Here is a 17,188-nt window from a genome sequence, read left to right as displayed (position 1 = left end):
GGAAGGTGGCGACAGACAGAGGGCCATGAAGCGGCTGAGGGTGCCGCCCCTGGGAGCTGCACAGGTCAGACACACACACACACACACACACACACACACACACACACACACACACACACACACACTGTATTATAGATGCTGTTCCTAAACTCAACTTCATCTGCTGTCACTTGAACTGATTGTGTGAAAGATCAAAAAGCCAAATGTAGCTGGAGATCAACGCTCCTGTTGTCCTTTTTATTGCACAAAATCAAACTTTCACCCACGTAAAGTTTTCTTTTTCTAACAATTGTCAAGAAAGTGAGTGCCCTGATGCACAATGTAATTTTTCTTTCTTTTTTTCTTCCTTTCCTTTCTTTTTTGCTTTTGTTCTTTCTTTTGTTTTTTCTTTCTTTCTTTCTTCTTTCTTTAATTCTTTTGCAAATATTATATCACCCAATAAAAAAAACATACATAACTTCCTCTCTACTTCACACCGTTCCTTCTCCTCTGTCTCTCATTTATTTCATTTTGTTTTATTTGTAAACCACCAACAGTCAGTTATACAAAAACAAAGTATTTGTCATAAAAGCACATAAACAAGATTTCTAACAGGCATTGTTAAAAGCATGTTTAGAACCATCTTAATCCAAAAAGATGTCCCAGTTATTTGACATGTCTTGCATGTCAATCATTTTTAATAACACTGCTCGGAACATAAGTGTTGTTGTTGTTATTATTATCATAGAGTGAGTGGGTGTTGTTTATATTGAAATCTTAATTTGATGCATAAATGTGGAAATTACTTCCGCTGTTGTTTGCAATCTCCTCCAAAATACAGGTGCATCTCAAAAAATTTGTTTACCGTGGGATTCATTAATTTGTCCCTGTAATTTCAGCCCAAAAGTGAAACTTTCATATATTCTAGGCTCACTGAAATATTTCAGGCCTTTTTTATTTGTTTTAATCTTGATGATTGCAGCTTATAGCTCATGGAAATCAAAATCCATATATCAAAATATTAGAAAAAAGAATGTATAAAACAAAAACGTCGACCAAAGAAGAGCCTTTAATCTCTCAGTCTGGTTCAGTACACACAACCACAATTATGGTGCCTGCCCACAGTGCCAAAACAACTAGTAACTGGTTTGCTGACACTGATATTACTGTGCTTGATTGGCCAACTTGCCTGACCTGAGGTCAAGAGGAAAGTGAAAGACAATACGGATGAGCTGAAGGCCGCAGAGCAAGCTGACGGCCTCCATGCCACGCCGCATTGATGCAGTATGTTGTGCAAAAGGAGCCCGATCAAGTACTGAGTGCAGAAATTAACCCAGAAGGTCAACATTTCTGTTTTATACATTCTTTCTTCTAATATTTGGAGATATGGATTTTTGATTTCCATGAGCTGTAAGCTGTAATCATCAAGATTAAAACAAACAGAAGACCTGAAATATTTCACTTTATGTGTAATGAATCTAGAATATATGAAAGTTACACTTTTTGGATTAAATTACAGTGAAAAATGAACGTTTTCACGATATTGACATTTTGGAAGATGCACCTGTGTAAATGGTCCTGCACTGAGGTGTGTTGACTGTGTTCCTCTGTCTGCCTGCAGCCTGCTCCTGCTTGGACCACCTTTAGAGTCGGGCTTTACTGTGGAGTTTTCCTCGTCTTAATTGTCACCGTGGTCATTACAGGTAAAACACATGCATGCAGTTCTCAAACTAGATGTGCGACATGAAAGTTTTAATGGTCTGAAACTTTTAATCCTCTTGTGACTCACTGTTGTACTTCCTGGAATATCAATCAGTGTGTCCAGGCCAGAAATATACTTGTATTATTTTGGTACGCATTGGTCACAGCAGAACACACAGAAGTTTCAGGAGGAAAAAACTGAATCACTGCGTCAGATTTAGAAATGAGTGTATTTTTCATGTTTACTGAAGACATATTTAATTTTATAACCTATATATATGTATTTGATATGTTTTACTGTCTCTGTTTATTACTTTCCCTTAGCTTGATTTGTGCAAATAAATAAAAGTCAAACTATCTTTTCTCTGCAGTTCGAACAGCAAAATATGTGATGTGGAAACGGCACGGCCTGGTTTCAAATGCATTCATTCACTCTGGTTCTGCACTTCTCTCATTTGTCCTTCTTCTCTTTCTGTCATCATAAACCCTTTTTCTATGTCTCCCTCTCTCTGTCACTAGGTGCTGTGGTGATCCGTAGTGCTGATGTTTGGCCTATGGTCAGGATCTACAGAGGAGGCTTCCTGTTAATAGAATTCCTCTTCCTGTTAGGTAAGTTGGTAGTCAAGGTTCTGTCCATACAGATCAGGATAAGGACGTTGTGAACACAAGCGTAGTAATATCCCGATAACACAGTAGATGAAAATTATCTTCGACTGCCATGTTCATGTGCCATGAGTCTTTGTTTAGGGAAGTTAGAAACTCCTGGACTTTAATAGCTCCTGTGTTTCAGCAGGTTTTCTGCTCATGTTCAAAACTTTCTGCACAATCAGAATCCCTCCCACATATGTGTTCTCTGACAGGTCCAGAGAAAGTTCAGCATTTAATGAATTGCTACGCTGGTAGTATCCCCTTCAGACCGTCTGACAGACACGTAAACCCGTTTGGGACTTTATGTTGGATAACAGTTGTGGGAAAACAAAACTAATTGAAACACTTTTCACCCAAGATCCACACATGTTAACTTCAGCACGTCCGATAAAATGCAGCTCACTGTCCCAAACAGAGCATGGTTGCGCTCAGTTGTAAGATGTTTATATTGCAAAACTCTACCAGCTATGTTACCACTTGGTAACAAACTGTCTGGACTCACAGCGATACAGCGGGTTCACTTGATTACTATCATGGAATATGCCGGTCTATCTATCTGTCTGTCTGTTCATTCATTGTTTTTATCTTCCAGGCATCAACACCTACGGCTGGAGGCAGGCAGGCGTTAACCATGTGCTCATATTTGAACTGAACCCCAGAAACAACCTGTCCCACCAACATCTGTTTGAGGTCTGAGCGCACACACATGCAAACATGCTGTCCAACAAACACAGTACTTTTTAATTTGTCTTTCTGGATTTCAGAGTGTGTGACTGAATTAGTCTGTTTGTGTGCAGATTGCTGGTCTGTTGGGGGTGCTGTGGTGCGTCAGCCTGCTGTCCTGTCTCTTCAGTGATAGCATCCTGGTACCGATGCAGGCTAACCCTCTGGCTCTCTACGGCCTGTTCTTCCTCTTCCTCATCAACCCCTTCAAGACCTGCTACTACAAGTCACGCTTCTGGCTGCTCAAACTCTTGGTATCAACACTCAATTTCAAATTCTGTCAATTTTTAAAAGTTTCTGTCACTGCTGTTCATCTTTTGTGCAACTTTTGTTCTGTACAAAGAGATTTTACGTGTGAGACCGTTTGAAGGATCCACTATTAAACATTGCGTCTAGGTTTAGTGTTTTGGTGGAGCAGCAGGCAGCCCAACCATAAGAAGACATATTCCTTTTTTGGGGACTGACTCTTGGTGGGAAATGTTTTAAACCAAAGAAAAGATGTGGTTAAAAACATGTTCATCACAATTTCCAAGTCCAATGAGACATCTTTACATTGTCTGTTTTGTCTGCCCAGCAGCCTAAAACCCAGAGATGTTACATGTACAGTAATGTAAAACAGCACATTCTCTCTTAAGAATATCGAACCACACTAAGTAAACAATAACTGTGCTCAGTTTCTAACCTGGTTTCTTCATCCAGTTTCTGTCCAAGTATTGGAATTGGAGAGTAGTGTTATACAACTCAGGGAATTCAGAGATGCGCTAAATTGCACTGTCATTTATTCTCTCATTTGGTCTCCGTTGAGAAAGATCTATAACACCACCTAAAATAAGTACCACATATAAGATAAGATAAGATGTACTTTATTGTCCCCGAAGGGAAATTAGTTTTGGACTCTGTCCGTTCTGCAGCTTTAAAAAGACAACACAAAATACAAAAAATAAACATCTCTCAACACATACTCTGTAACACGACACATGCTCTCATATATAGACAGATACCTATATAGTAAGCACATTAACTCCTTCTTTCAATGGCAGTTTTGATTGAACAGCCCTGTCGGCTGTATTCCCTGCTTATTACTGTAGCACAGGCCTTACACAATGAGATATTGCACACACCTAAAAGCCTACGCATTGCACAAATGACATATTGAACAATCCAATAGCTTATCCATTGGATAACTAACATATTATGGACACAAATGGTCTCACTTTTGAGTTGATGATGGAAAACAGTGATATCTCTGACACTGTCCTCTCTGTCCTTTTGTTTCACAGTTTCGAGTGGTGACTGCTCCGTTTCATCGGGTTGGCTTTGCAGACTTCTGGCTGGCAGACCAGTTGAACTCTCTGGTGGTGGTTCTAATGGATCTGGAGTACATGATCTGTTTCTATAGTTTTGAACTGGACTGGAAAAAGCACGATGGACTCATCAGCAGCGCAGGTGAGACTGAACAATTAAAGGCCACTTTATGTAAATAACGTGTGTGTAAATGAAGGCTGTGAAGACTCCGATTCAGTCATGATGACCACGCTGTCTGCATGTCTCTGCAGGTAAAGATGTGTGTAACTCCTACTCCTATGGCGTCCGTGCGGTGATCCAGTGTCTTCCGGCTTGGTTCCGATTCATCCAGTGTCTGCGACGTTACCGTGACACAAAGCGGGCCTTCCCTCACCTGGTCAATGCTGGGAAATACTCCACTTCCTTCTTTGTTGTTACTTTCGCTGCCCTATACAGCACACATAAAGGTAAAATGGATGGATTCAGTGCACAGAGGGTAAAGCTTTACTGGAATATCTGTTAGAGAGCGCACATGGGCTTTATATATAACATACCTTTATTAAAAGTATTTCTGATTATTAGAAGATTCACAGGCACAACTAGAAAGTGTTAAAGTTAATTCAACTTTGCTATACTTTCCTTTGGCGTTAAAGAGGTCGTGTTATGCTCATTTTCAGGTTCATCATATTATTTAGGGCCTGTACCAGAACCATAATTTTCAGAAACACCAGATTTTTTGTCATACTGCACATTGCTGCTGCTCCTCTTTCTTTACCGTGTGTGTTGAACGCTCTGTTTTAGCTACCGAGCGAAGCATCCCACTTCTATTTGATCTTTGTTGGGAGTTGCACATGCGCAGTACCTAGTTAGGGACTACTAGCCAATCAGGAGCAGAGTAGGGCGGGTCCTGACAAGCCGGGAAACAGGTCGTTCAGCCGTACATGTTCCCGAACCAGCTTAGCAACCTAGACTGGAGTTGTGTTGGAGAGTGGTGAGTTATTTATCTGTAACACACTGATCTGTCATTCGTAACGTTTTAACTGAGCACTGTCTCTCTGGGGGTGGTAATGGCGCAATGGATGTCCCTGGGCAAGACACTTAACCCCTAGTTGCTGCAGAGGCGTGTGACCTCTGACATGTATAGCAATTGGAAGTCGCTTTGGATAAAAGCCTCAGCTAAATGTAATGTAAAATGTAAAAAAATATCTCTACATCACAGTAACAACGTTATGTCCATTGGCTGCCTGGAGGGTCTCCAACGTTCGGGAGGGGGTGAGAAGAGGCAGCAGGTGGACGTATTCACTGTGTGCTGCAGCTCAGTGTGTTTCTCCACCAGTGTTTTTGAGGGCGTGCCACACAAGCCGCTGGGCGAGCATTAGTTCACAGAAGTAAAGGATGGACTACAATCCAGCTACTTTCAGGCAGTTCAGGAGCAGGGAGATGGGAGCTCCCTTTGGAGTGGGCTTTTTGCAATTGCAACCTTATTACATGCACAAAGATGCTGTATAACACAACAAAGGAAAGGGGGGGAAAAACCCCAAAGCATAATATGACCTCTTTACGCTTCAATGAAACAAATCACTTCCTGCAAAGATGTTTCCCATTAAAATACTTCCTCAAAGAGCTCTCTTTGTTGGTAGGCAAAGTCCATCAAAATTATACATGTCACTTGTCTCTTATTCAACATGCCAGGTTTGCTCATGCTGGTCATTATTTGAATAACCGCTTCTGTGTAAGATTTGTTGTTGGTACCTCACAGCTTTCAGCGGTCAATAATCTCAGGTTCTGTGCCTGTATTTACATTTTTCTATCCTCTAGTTCCTTAAGCATGTTCACTGCCACCCTGTCTACAGTCAACACTTCTATATGAAAGCTACCTAGAAGTTGTGAAGACAATAAGAGACAAAACAGACTTTGACAGCAGTGTGATATGTTTACGTACTTCTTCTTGGTCTACGTACAGATGTATGAACATTTGATGAATCGCTTTCACATAGTTTGCTTCTCTCATTAAAGTGAAAAACTGATGAGTCTGGATTATTAAAAATAAAACAAGCAAACATCTCGGATTAACGTTTCCATTTAGAAACATAAATCTGATGCTATGCCGGCCGTCTAACCTCACACCCTTCTTTCTCTCTTCTCTTCAGCTGAAAACCACAATGACGCCAAGATCTTCTTCTACTTGTATATCGGCTGTTTAGTGGTCAGCTCATGTTACACACTGATCTGGGATCTGAAGATGGACTGGGGCCTGTTTGACCGCAACGCAGGAGAGAATACCTTCCTGAGAGAGGAGATAGTGTACCCACATAAGGTATTTCTCCACTCAGAGAGGAACCTCCATGTGTTGGAGGAGACTGGCTGATGGCTGGCTCATGTGAGGATGTGTTGACAGCTGTTGTTCTTCCTCTTCTGTCTCTCCCTCCAGGCCTATTACTACAGTGCCATAGTGGAGGATGTGCTGTTGCGTTTTTCATGGACTTTAACTGTTTCCCTCAGCACAGTCACCGGTCTTCATGGCATCTCAGACATATTGGCAACTATTCTGGCCCCAATGGAGGTCTTTAGGTACACACAACCATTCTACTTTCTAACTGGGCTTCTTCATCCTTGTCTTTTCTTTCTTCCATTATTAATCTCTTGCTTTTCTACACTGGCTCTGCTCTTGTGGAGATTTTGCACCAAATATGATGCAAGTGTAGAAAATCTCTTTTTCCATTAAACACAGCTGTAGGCCTGGACCTGCAAGGGACCAAGGGCGTCACTTTGTGCTGAAAAGTGGTGGGGACATTAATGGCTCAGATGAAAAAAACACTTTTTAAATGGTCATCAGCATATGCAATTTTAGGAAATGTAATGCGGGATCAGCATGTGGTCGGAGTAGTCAACTGCAAATTACGACGAGTCTGGAAAAATATTGCATTATGGCGCATTAAAGGTGCATTACATAGGCTACTACAGAGTCAACAATATGAAAATACTCGCACATACTCGCGTAAAACGCACAACAATGTTGACTACCAGTAACAGTCATGCATCACATTCCCACCTGCAACACCAGGCCAATTAAAACAACGGTACAACGACCTCACGGTATAGAAAGCCCCAGTGCATGTAAGTCAGCCCAGTGATAACAAAAGGCCAATCCAACATCACTGCACTAAAGTGTGAAAAAATATAAACAAGTTAAGGAATAAAGTTAACAAAGTTCGTTAAAGATTTTAAATGTATCTTTAGGTGTTAAACTGCCTTGTTTCGATGCTGCATACTTTTTTTTTTTAACGTTAAAGAAACGAGATGTCGTGTTCACAGGGAGAGAACAGAGAACTTGGACAAGAAGAAACTGTCAAGAAATCATTAAAGTTACTGCACGATTTTGGGTCATTTTCTAATCAGTAGCTTATGTTTTGACCAAACTAGAAAATGGGGAGTAAAAAAGATTTGAGCGAATGTTCTGTAAATGCATCACATCTAGCAGGTGCAGTGTGAGAATGCATCAGGTAAAATAAATAAATTTAGTGGGGTGAGGATTATTCTTTAAGTTTTTCACTTTTGTCGTAACTGTGAAAATGTGTGAAGTACACTATGATAGTAAAATTGGCCACTGATAGTCTGTGTTTTTCCTTCCCAGACGTTTTGTGTGGAACTTCTTCCGGTTGGAGAACGAACACCTGAATAACTGTGGTGAGTTCAGGGCCGTCAGAGACATCAGCGTGGCTCCGCTCAATGCCGACGACCAGACCCTGCTGGAGCAGATGATGGACCAGGAGGACGGAGTCAGGAACCGACAGGGCAAGAAGAGCTGGAAGAGGAGCTACAGCATGAGTCTACGCAGGCCACGGCTGGCCTCACAGTGAGTCTCGAACAGTAGCAGATGCAAACATAATAACTGAACATGTGAAGGTGATGACTTATCGCAGGTTGGGCATGGAGGCTTCAAGTAGGTTAAACAGGGTTCCTACACAGTATGGAAAAGTTAGTCGACGATTCGATGCTTCGATGGGCGGAGCCTGATTCAACTGTCAATCTCACAGTCAAAGCTTCGCAGTGAAACAAGGATCATGCCATTTTGGCAATATGGGGCTGCTCAAAGTCTGATTTTACATAGAACCACCAGGTTTCTCCCAATAAGTTAATATACAGCCTATTACAATATACACTTCAACGTTTAATGCTGTAAATAAACATGTAAACAGAATAAAACTTTCAATAAATGTTTTTAAAAGTGTGTAAATAAATCCAAAATTGTAACCTTTAACCCTGGGTCGTCAGTGCGCATGTGTGTGAATGTGTGTGGTGGCAGCAGAGGAGCACTTGCTGAAGAGACGGAGCCCCGGCTTCACCGGTGTTGTGCTGAGTTGTCCGCACCTCGCGGGACTTTCGAATAATTTATCACCGTTGATGAACCACACAAAGAATATTTTTATGTCTTTAAATGGCCGGCTACTAGAAATAGACCCGTGAGGAACCGCGACGTGCATGCAGTTGTCGGCAGCAGTAATGCACGTAAAAGTCTGCACAAGACCAATGAATGACAGGCGAGAGAGAGAGAGAGAGAGAAAAGGGTCTTCAAAAAGCCTCAGTTTAGCTGGAAATTTAAAGTGTAAGTTGAATGAATGGAGACTGCAGCTCTGCAGCTTCTCATGATTAAAGCTGAAACTGTGTGTCGTCGCGCACAAAAAACACACATGATTCGACTATCAGTCGACTATAGGCAGACTTGAGGATTCTGATCAGACTATGTAAATACTTAATCGGGGACAGCCCTAGATTTTAGGCATTTTTGCTTTTATTTATCTTCAGTTATTATGTGTATAGTCAACCATGTTTTTTCACCGGGGTGCAGCATTAAAGAGTGTTTTCCACACAGACTTTACTTGGGCGGGCAGCCCAGGTATATTTGGTGACCTATTTTAGCATTTTGCAGAGAAACAGAGAGAGATGTTACCTATAACGTTAAAAGACTGAAAACAGAATCATGGGTGGAAAAATCCAAAAGATGACTTGAGTGTCGAGTTTATAAAACGGGGGAGAGAAAGGAGCCGATTCAAGTAGGCTAGTGAGTAAGCACTAAAAGAAGATGGAGAGTGAATGAAGTATAATTAAAATGGTTAAATAAGAAAAAAACCTAGGCTACTAGAAATAGAAATATAATATATTGGGTTTGATGTGTAACCCCCTGCTGTGGAGCAATAAACATCTTTTGAGTTAATACTGTAAACTCTTTCTTCCTTTTTCCCACTTCAGGTCCAAAACCCGTGACACCAAGGTTTTGATAGAGGATACTGACGATGACTCCTGACATCAGGCCACGCCCCTCGCCTGGGTCCAGAATTTATTCAAAGGAGGAAACTCCACCTCCTAACCAAGGAATTACCCAGCGAGTTGGGCGTTGAACTCTCAACCAAGGACGAGTTTGAAACTCATCATGCCCGCATAATCTTTCTCCAATGCATGAGCCTCTGCTTGGGTTCAGAACTATTTCAAGGGAGGAACTTTCACCTCTTGAACAAACAGCCCTGCAACGTGGCCATCGAACTCCTACCTTCAATAATAACCAGAGGTGGGCCTACCACTTAAACTCTTCCTGTGGGTGAAAAACTTCTCTTTCTGTCATCAAAAGCCACCCAGAGGTGTATTCTCTAAGTACACCCACTTCTCAGTCTTTGCTTGGGCTCTCCTCAAAGCCTCGGCCTAGCATGGACAACGCATCTAAATAGAACACAAGCCGATCACCCTGACAGGAAGTGTCCCCGCTCCCTCTCGGTGCCGCGCAGCTCCCACACAGGGAGAGGCCGACAACTTCAAACCTACTGCTGTTAATGATCAAAAGGTTTTCCCCCGCCCCGACTTTAGCTATTAGTCTCCACCTACACTCCCAGCATCCAGGTAACGCTTAGAAGAAAGGCCTTGACTTAATGATATACCAGTCACACCACGAGGGATCTCAAGTTGAATTAATTTGGACCTCAGAATGAACCTAAAGCCCTTTTCTTTCCAATAAGAGAAGAAAAAGGGTGAAAAAGTGTCATCTTCCTTGTCGTCCTTTTAAGGCCTTGTGACCTTCTCCCTGACCCTTTGTGTTGACACCAGCCAGTAGACTATGCTGATGAACATTTGGAGACACCAATCAGCTTCTGGCTTGACTCCCTTGCTCCTGAGCTTGCCTCTTCAAATCATCACAGAGCTGCCTACCTGCACCTTACATGCTTTAGCAACACACATGCATACACACACAGAGAAAGACGCACTTTGTAGGAAGAGTCAGCTGGAGTGGATGCCTATTGTGTGTTCACACACAGCGATTTATTATGTTTTATTGTTCATGGAAGTGCAACCATTATTCTTCTTGAGACCCTGGGGAGAAAACACACACATACATGGACTAGTGATTATTTGTAACTGTGGTTGTAAATATGAGACGGACCAAAGTAGGAGGTGATGATGAAAATATTCCGAATATATTAAAGACTCCATTTAAAAAAAAAAAAACTATAAAGTGCTGAGTTCAGACTGTACAGAACAGCAGCTGGAATGACTGTTCAGCTGCCGCGCTGAGAAGGAAATTCTACCTTTTTGTTTCTTGAAAAAGATGAAGATCATCTTAATCATCCTGCAGTAACTCATGTGGAAAAAAATCCTCCATCTGGAAATGTTTTTGCTGAATGTATGCCAACTTATTTATGTCAGAGTGGGAGCGATGCCCGATACCACCTGTCAACCCATTTAGAGTTAAGAGAGTTTAATTTGTCCCTTGAAGACTGATTGAAAACCTTTTTCTGGTCTGTTAAACTGGTTCATTGAAATGTGACGATGATAAAAAGGGGGCGCTCACCTGTCTTATCACATACTGGTTCAAACTGTCACAATCAGAAGTTGTAGTTGAACTTGAATATGAATGAAGCAACAAGTCATCCAAACTAAAGGACAGCATGACATTAAACACGTGGTTAATGTGAAACAGTCACAGTTTGGTGATGTTAAGTACATTGCGTAAGTCACGTGACGAAAGTTAGTAACGTTATTTAACCTAAAACTCAAAATAACTCAATATGTGCTTGGTTTCACATGGGACTCGAACACCTGAACACGCAGTTTGATCCATCCTACCTCTTTACTTTGCGACATTCTTGTCACCCGACTTCCTCCATTGCTACCAGTGTACGGCCACTAGAGGTCGCTGCCACAATAACATAAATATAGGTCGTAATGTGCTGAACAAACAATATATAAATATATATATACAGTTTTGAATGACGTGGCTCTTCCAGCTGCTTTGGTGTTCTGTGGGACTGAATCTGATTGGCTGTGTTTACACTCATGAGATACACACTGTTGTAACTCAGGCTCCATAAAGGTTTAGTTGTAATGCTTTACTGGACTAGATTGGTTGAAAGAATTATTAAGACCTGTTGTGTTCAGTATGTAAATATACTATTCAAAACACATTTTTGAGTCTACCGTAAATTGCGGCTCCGGCCATTATTACTTGATTCCAACCTAAGCGTCCTAGATGTTTACCTTTTGTCTTGATACATTCAGTAGAAAGCCTAGGTCTCCTGCTTCGGCCCCATTAGACCTTATTTGGGAAACAAATATGTGTGGCAGTCAACGTCTGTCTCGCACACGTTGACACGCATGCAAAAGTTGATTTCCTGCTTGCTACTAGCTTGATAATGTAGCTATGTAAATGTATCTCACCTGATGTGTTTAATCCAACGACTCCTGGTCCTTTCATCACATCATCTACATATGTAAGTTCTTTGATGTTAGCTTGAGTCATTAAGAGAAAAAGTTACGACGTCACATATGCTACTTTTGGGTTTGTGGTCTTTTTAATACGTATTTTCACAGTCTTATACTTCAACAGTTTTACTGTGTCTATCTTGACTTTCAAGTGTATATTTTAAATTGACAAACATCGTGTGTAATTCCGGGAACAATTCAAATGGGATCAAAAAATTTGTTGTCTCTCACCATTGAGTACATATTTTTTTCTGATATAACGTCCCATGGTGGTCCACCTGAAAGGGGAGGGGCTTAAGTTCTCTATAACATACATTTCCACAGCACTAATTCCATCAGTGCAACAACATAGGCATGTCACACTCACCATCACTGTTCCTTTTACGTTTTTCGACTGGTGTTACTCTACCGTTAACACAGCCTTCCTGTTATTAGTCTCTTTATGTGGAATTGTGGCGTTTCATTGACAGCAGCTCAACAGAGGTCATCAGAAAAAACTTGAATTAATTTAGGGATGAACAATATGCATTAAGAAGAGAAACTCAGAGCGGAAATATTATAATACAATTTAGCACCTGAGAGCCATTTTTGTTCGTTATAGGTCATTTCATAGCCTTCTGTGTGTTTTTGACTCTGCCTTTATTTGTTGACATCTCGGCCATTTGATTTGATTAGAGAATTTACGGTAGCTTTCTGTAACGGCTGCTAGTTTACATGCTTGGCTGTGGTTTGCTGAGGTTTATGTCCCAGTAACAGGTTACACACAATCACATCATCTGCATATTGGCAGACGCTTTGTCACTGTGGCCACGCTGCAGCCATCGGTGTCAGTCGGTGCTACCAAATCATACAATATGAAACCATCTTCTACTGTTTGAACACAGGTAGTTGTGATTACACTGGAGAAAATGATTTTCTTAATGCTTCTATTAGAGCAGAGACATCACTTTAGTTGTTTTTCACATTCCCAAAGTGGTTGACAAACTTGATGCATCATTCTGGTGCTGGTTGCTGTGCTCTTACTGAACTGTCAGAATGTGATTTAGTTGAGGAGGTCCTGTTCAGGTTGGTTTTTATCTTTTTTTTCACTCGTTGCTTTTATTAATCAGGAATTTCACACAACCCGTTCTGCTCTCCTTGTAATGCGTTTTTTAATATCTTGTAGATGCACTTTGAAGTGACTGACCTCTGAATCCTTCAGGAAACCCTGATTGAGGTCACTTACCAGTGAGCAATAAGACAATTAATGTGCACTTTAATGCCAAACGTCATCTTTGTTGTCATTGTGACTACTGTGGCTCAGACCTGAGGAAGGTTTAAGCATTTTAGTCCTAGTAGAGTTTTAGTTTTCATCATGATGTTCTGATGGTTCCTTCTGGAGCTTGCGAACATATACAGTGGAACAACTCACGGAGGACTGAGATGTATAATGCATCAGTGTTTATTAAGACTGGAGCCTGTTTAATTTGGGTCTCCAACATGAGAGAATCTGATCTGATGGCACAGCTATTCCCAGTTTAGTCAATTGAAGAACAGATCATCAACATACTATATTTCTTAATATTTTGATTGGGATCTCCCTCAGATGAGTAAATTTAACTCTCAGTTTCTGTTAATATGATAATCTCTCACTGCGCACTAACGTTCCCACATCGGCAGCTTTTCTTATTAACGCTTGTGACAGCCAAATATAACATGATATAGAGTGCTGTAGTCCATTAGTAATACTTAATATATAATGTCTTGTAAAATAGCACATAAGAAGCAATATTTGATAGGTTTAAAGAAGTTACAACTTTAAATGGAAAGCAAAATGGGCGAAAACACAAAACAAATATTACTGATGCTTTTAAGTTGTAGCCTTTTGCTCAGTGATAACGCTGTCTGGTATGAGTGTGTAAATGCTGGTTTCTTGAGAGCCAGTATTTTAAAATGAAATGAGTAAAAGTGAGAAGACATTTTGTTTGAGTAAGAATAACATTTGAGTGTGACGCCAAAGAAGTATATTTTCAGAGGTGTACTGGTGAGCAGACGGGTCTGCTGTTTGTCTACTTTGCCTTTTGTTGAAGCGCTGGAGCTCAGGGTTCATCTCTCGCTTGTTTATTATGTGCATATATATCTTTTTTAACTAGAGAACATTTCTACACAAGCTTTGAAATAGGGGTGTTGCCTAATGCCTGCACCACTTTCTGTCTTCTTCAATGTCCATGCAGCCGACAATCATTCCATCCAAAGGGAACAGGTCAGTTTTCTGATTGTGAATGCAGTGCATTTGTTCAGGACTCTTGTTTTCACGTTGAGACACGTTACTTTAGAAGAAATCTGATGATTATGAAGCCGTTCCTTTGTTGCAAACCGCAGTGACAGGAGAGTTGGAGGTGCGATGTGGCAAGATTTGAACTCAGGACGCTTTTAGCACATTTGCACCTTAACCTGCTAATCCACGAGCAGCACGGAAGCTTCCTGACTTCCCGTCATCTGCCCCTTCTGTTTTTGTTGTTCACAGCCCTTATTTTTACGAATGTACCATTTGAAACCTCACTCCACGGACGTGTTTACTTATTACAGGATTACACCAGAGATCTGCTTTAGCTTTGCAAAGGAACCTCTAGAACGGGAGATTTTTTTCAGTTATTTCTTGCCAAATAGGACCATCTCCCCAAACTTTGGTGTGCCCTCGATGCCAGAGCCGAGCCTAAGGGCGTTTCTGAACTTCAGCTGCAGGCAGGCTGACTAGGCTCTGGTTGATTCGGACGGTGTTGTTTTAGAGTTTGAAATGGTAAATCGTGTCTTTTTTGGTTTTCTTTTTCTAAATTCCAGACGAGGACTCGCTCCCTCTTTATGTGAACACATTTGAGACCGTGACAGACAGGTGAACCCCCTTTTTTCCAAAAGTCAAGTCAAATGACATCTGTAGAGGGTATTGATCCTCAAAACCTTTTTGGTACCATCAGAAATGTATCATCAGCATATAGTATCAAAAGTCTGTATAAATATCTGCTCAGAGTTTGTTCAGTTTGTTGAGAAAGTTCCTGATTGCGACCACAGTTTATTCAGGCACAGTTATGGAACGGATGCTTGTTCAGACATTCAACATTTCAAAAATATGGCTTCTTTGTTGTGTAGAAAACCATGTTTATATTTCTCAGAGTAAGGAACTGAAACTTCACTATCCACACATTTCAAACGATACCCAGCCCTAGTCTAGTGTGGAGGGAAATGTCGGACCAAATGGGAGATCTTTCAGGATGTTAGGAATGTTTCAATTTGATGTTTATTGTGTTATTTTTTTTTTTTTCAACAAGCTGATTTTCCAACATTTCACATTGTACCAGTTGGTTGGTTTTAACCAAGATTTCATCATTTGTTTCACAACAAAGCTGCTCAGCGGGCCTCATGCAAGAAAAGTTTCGTATTGTCATGATGGTGACTTTTTTTCTGTCAGGTAACTGCACAACCATGTCGCAAGTCGCTCGTTATAACTTTCACCTGCTCACGAGGAGGGGCGCATTTGTGAGATGTGATCATTATCATAATCAGTGCCCCTAATTGCCATATAAGGCTGCCTGTCCCGCCCCTAGTGTGTGGTTAAAATGTCATTCACAACAATGTTACCAAAATAATAGAAGGACAAATTTCACACGGCAGAGCTCCAAGTCCTGACGTCAGGGATCAGCAGATGAAAACAGAACATGTTTGGCAATTCTTATAAGGTGACCTGAAACAATAAAACATATTAATACAGCTTACCCTCAGTAAATTGATAGCAATGATTATAAGTTTTTCAGTTGGTTTATTTTAATTATATATTTTATTTTAGTTGATGTGGACTGGCGACCTGTCCAGGGTGTATCTTGCCATTCGCCCGATATCAGCTGGGATTGGCTCCAGCCCCCGCGACCCTGTACGCAGGATAAGCGGTTGACGATGGATGGATTTTAGTTGATGTTGGTATCATGTTTAAACTCATTGAGGTTAAGGCATTATTACAACTCACATTCTAAATATGAGAAAATTGGTGAATGCGACAACTTCTCTTGTACTTGCCACTTAAGGACAAATGTAGGAATACGAATGGTTCTTGCATGAGGCCCAATGTCTCCTCTAGAGACCAGAAAGATCCCGTCCTGTGAGGATGCTGTGTGTCTTATAGTCTGTTTAGAACACCTGTTGGCACCAGTTCTGTTGTATACAAACCAGTCATCCCCCAGTACTCACTAAAACTCTGGGTTAGTAGCATGGAGCCTCTCAGAGGACAAGAATCACAGAAGGACATGATTTACTTCCATCAGATCGCCATGCCATTTATACAATTTTGTTGTCTTTTTACGCCACAAACGTGTTGCTTTTTAAAGAAATTAAGTTTGTGTAATTGGCTCAGCTGATAATCTGAGACTCTACATGCTCACTGGCCCAAAGCTGCGGGTTCACAGAGTAGGTTATACGAAACAAACTCGGCCTGGATCACAATTCTCTGACGTCCACATAAGATTAAGCATAATTTAAACTGGAATAAAATGGAGCCAAAAACCAAAATGTCACAGACGTTTTCTGGTTAGTCTTCATGTAGCAGACCCAGAGCGTTTTGATCCACGCTCTGACCCCACCATGGTGTACCCAGAGCTGTTGATTATACAATCCATTATATATTGAATATATTGATTAGAAGCATTGTATAATCGGTGACTGTGCTGTGGGTGTTGTCCTGTATGTACAGTAGCAGTGTGATGCTACAGAGGTGCCTAGTTCACCAACCCCTGTTACAGTTTTTTTCAGTAAAAACAGCTAAAGCTCGAAAGGTGTTTGTCTTGTTTCTGTTCTGATATGTCTGTTTACTACCTACAGGAGCTTTGATATTCATGTGAAAATGTTTCTTAAAGGAATTCTTACAGCCAAGTAAATGGTTTTAGGATATAGAAAAACAACACCCATACATTTTGAGGATTTTAGCTTCTAATCTGCTTATTCAGCATCGTTAAATTGAAAAAAACATAAATGAGAGGGCATCAGTGTTACAGCTTAGGTTTTACAGAAAAAGCCCCTCAGATGATAGGTTTATTACAATTATTTATAATATTTGTGTAAAATCTAAATGTTGAAAACT

At 40.9% G+C, this 17,188-nt stretch overlaps 1 protein-coding gene across 1 annotated transcript in view; it reads left to right on the top strand.

The window, feature by feature from the left end:
• LOC123972175 (xenotropic and polytropic retrovirus receptor 1 homolog) overlaps positions 1-16,882 on the top strand; it is a 47,634-nt gene extending 30,752 nt beyond the window's left edge. The window contains exons 7-16 of the mRNA XM_046051471.1: positions 1,601-1,682; positions 2,200-2,289; positions 2,921-3,018; positions 3,126-3,305; positions 4,332-4,497; positions 4,608-4,802; positions 6,486-6,652; positions 6,767-6,906; positions 7,970-8,191; positions 9,586-16,882. Coding sequence (XP_045907427.1) covers positions 1,601-1,682; positions 2,200-2,289; positions 2,921-3,018; positions 3,126-3,305; positions 4,332-4,497; positions 4,608-4,802; positions 6,486-6,652; positions 6,767-6,906; positions 7,970-8,191; positions 9,586-9,640 — 1,395 coding nt within the window. The 3' untranslated portion in view covers positions 9,641-16,882. The remainder of the gene's footprint in view (positions 1-1,600; positions 1,683-2,199; positions 2,290-2,920; positions 3,019-3,125; positions 3,306-4,331; positions 4,498-4,607; positions 4,803-6,485; positions 6,653-6,766; positions 6,907-7,969; positions 8,192-9,585) is intronic.
• The last annotated feature ends 306 nt before the right edge of the window (positions 16,883-17,188 follow it).

This window comes from Micropterus dolomieu, linkage group LG06, assembly GCF_021292245.1.
Source record: "Micropterus dolomieu isolate WLL.071019.BEF.003 ecotype Adirondacks linkage group LG06, ASM2129224v1, whole genome shotgun sequence".
Taxonomy (NCBI): Eukaryota; Metazoa; Chordata; class Actinopteri; order Centrarchiformes; family Centrarchidae; genus Micropterus; species Micropterus dolomieu.
The sequence above is the reverse complement of the archived record's forward strand: the minus strand, read 5'-3'. Positions and strand labels throughout refer to the sequence as shown.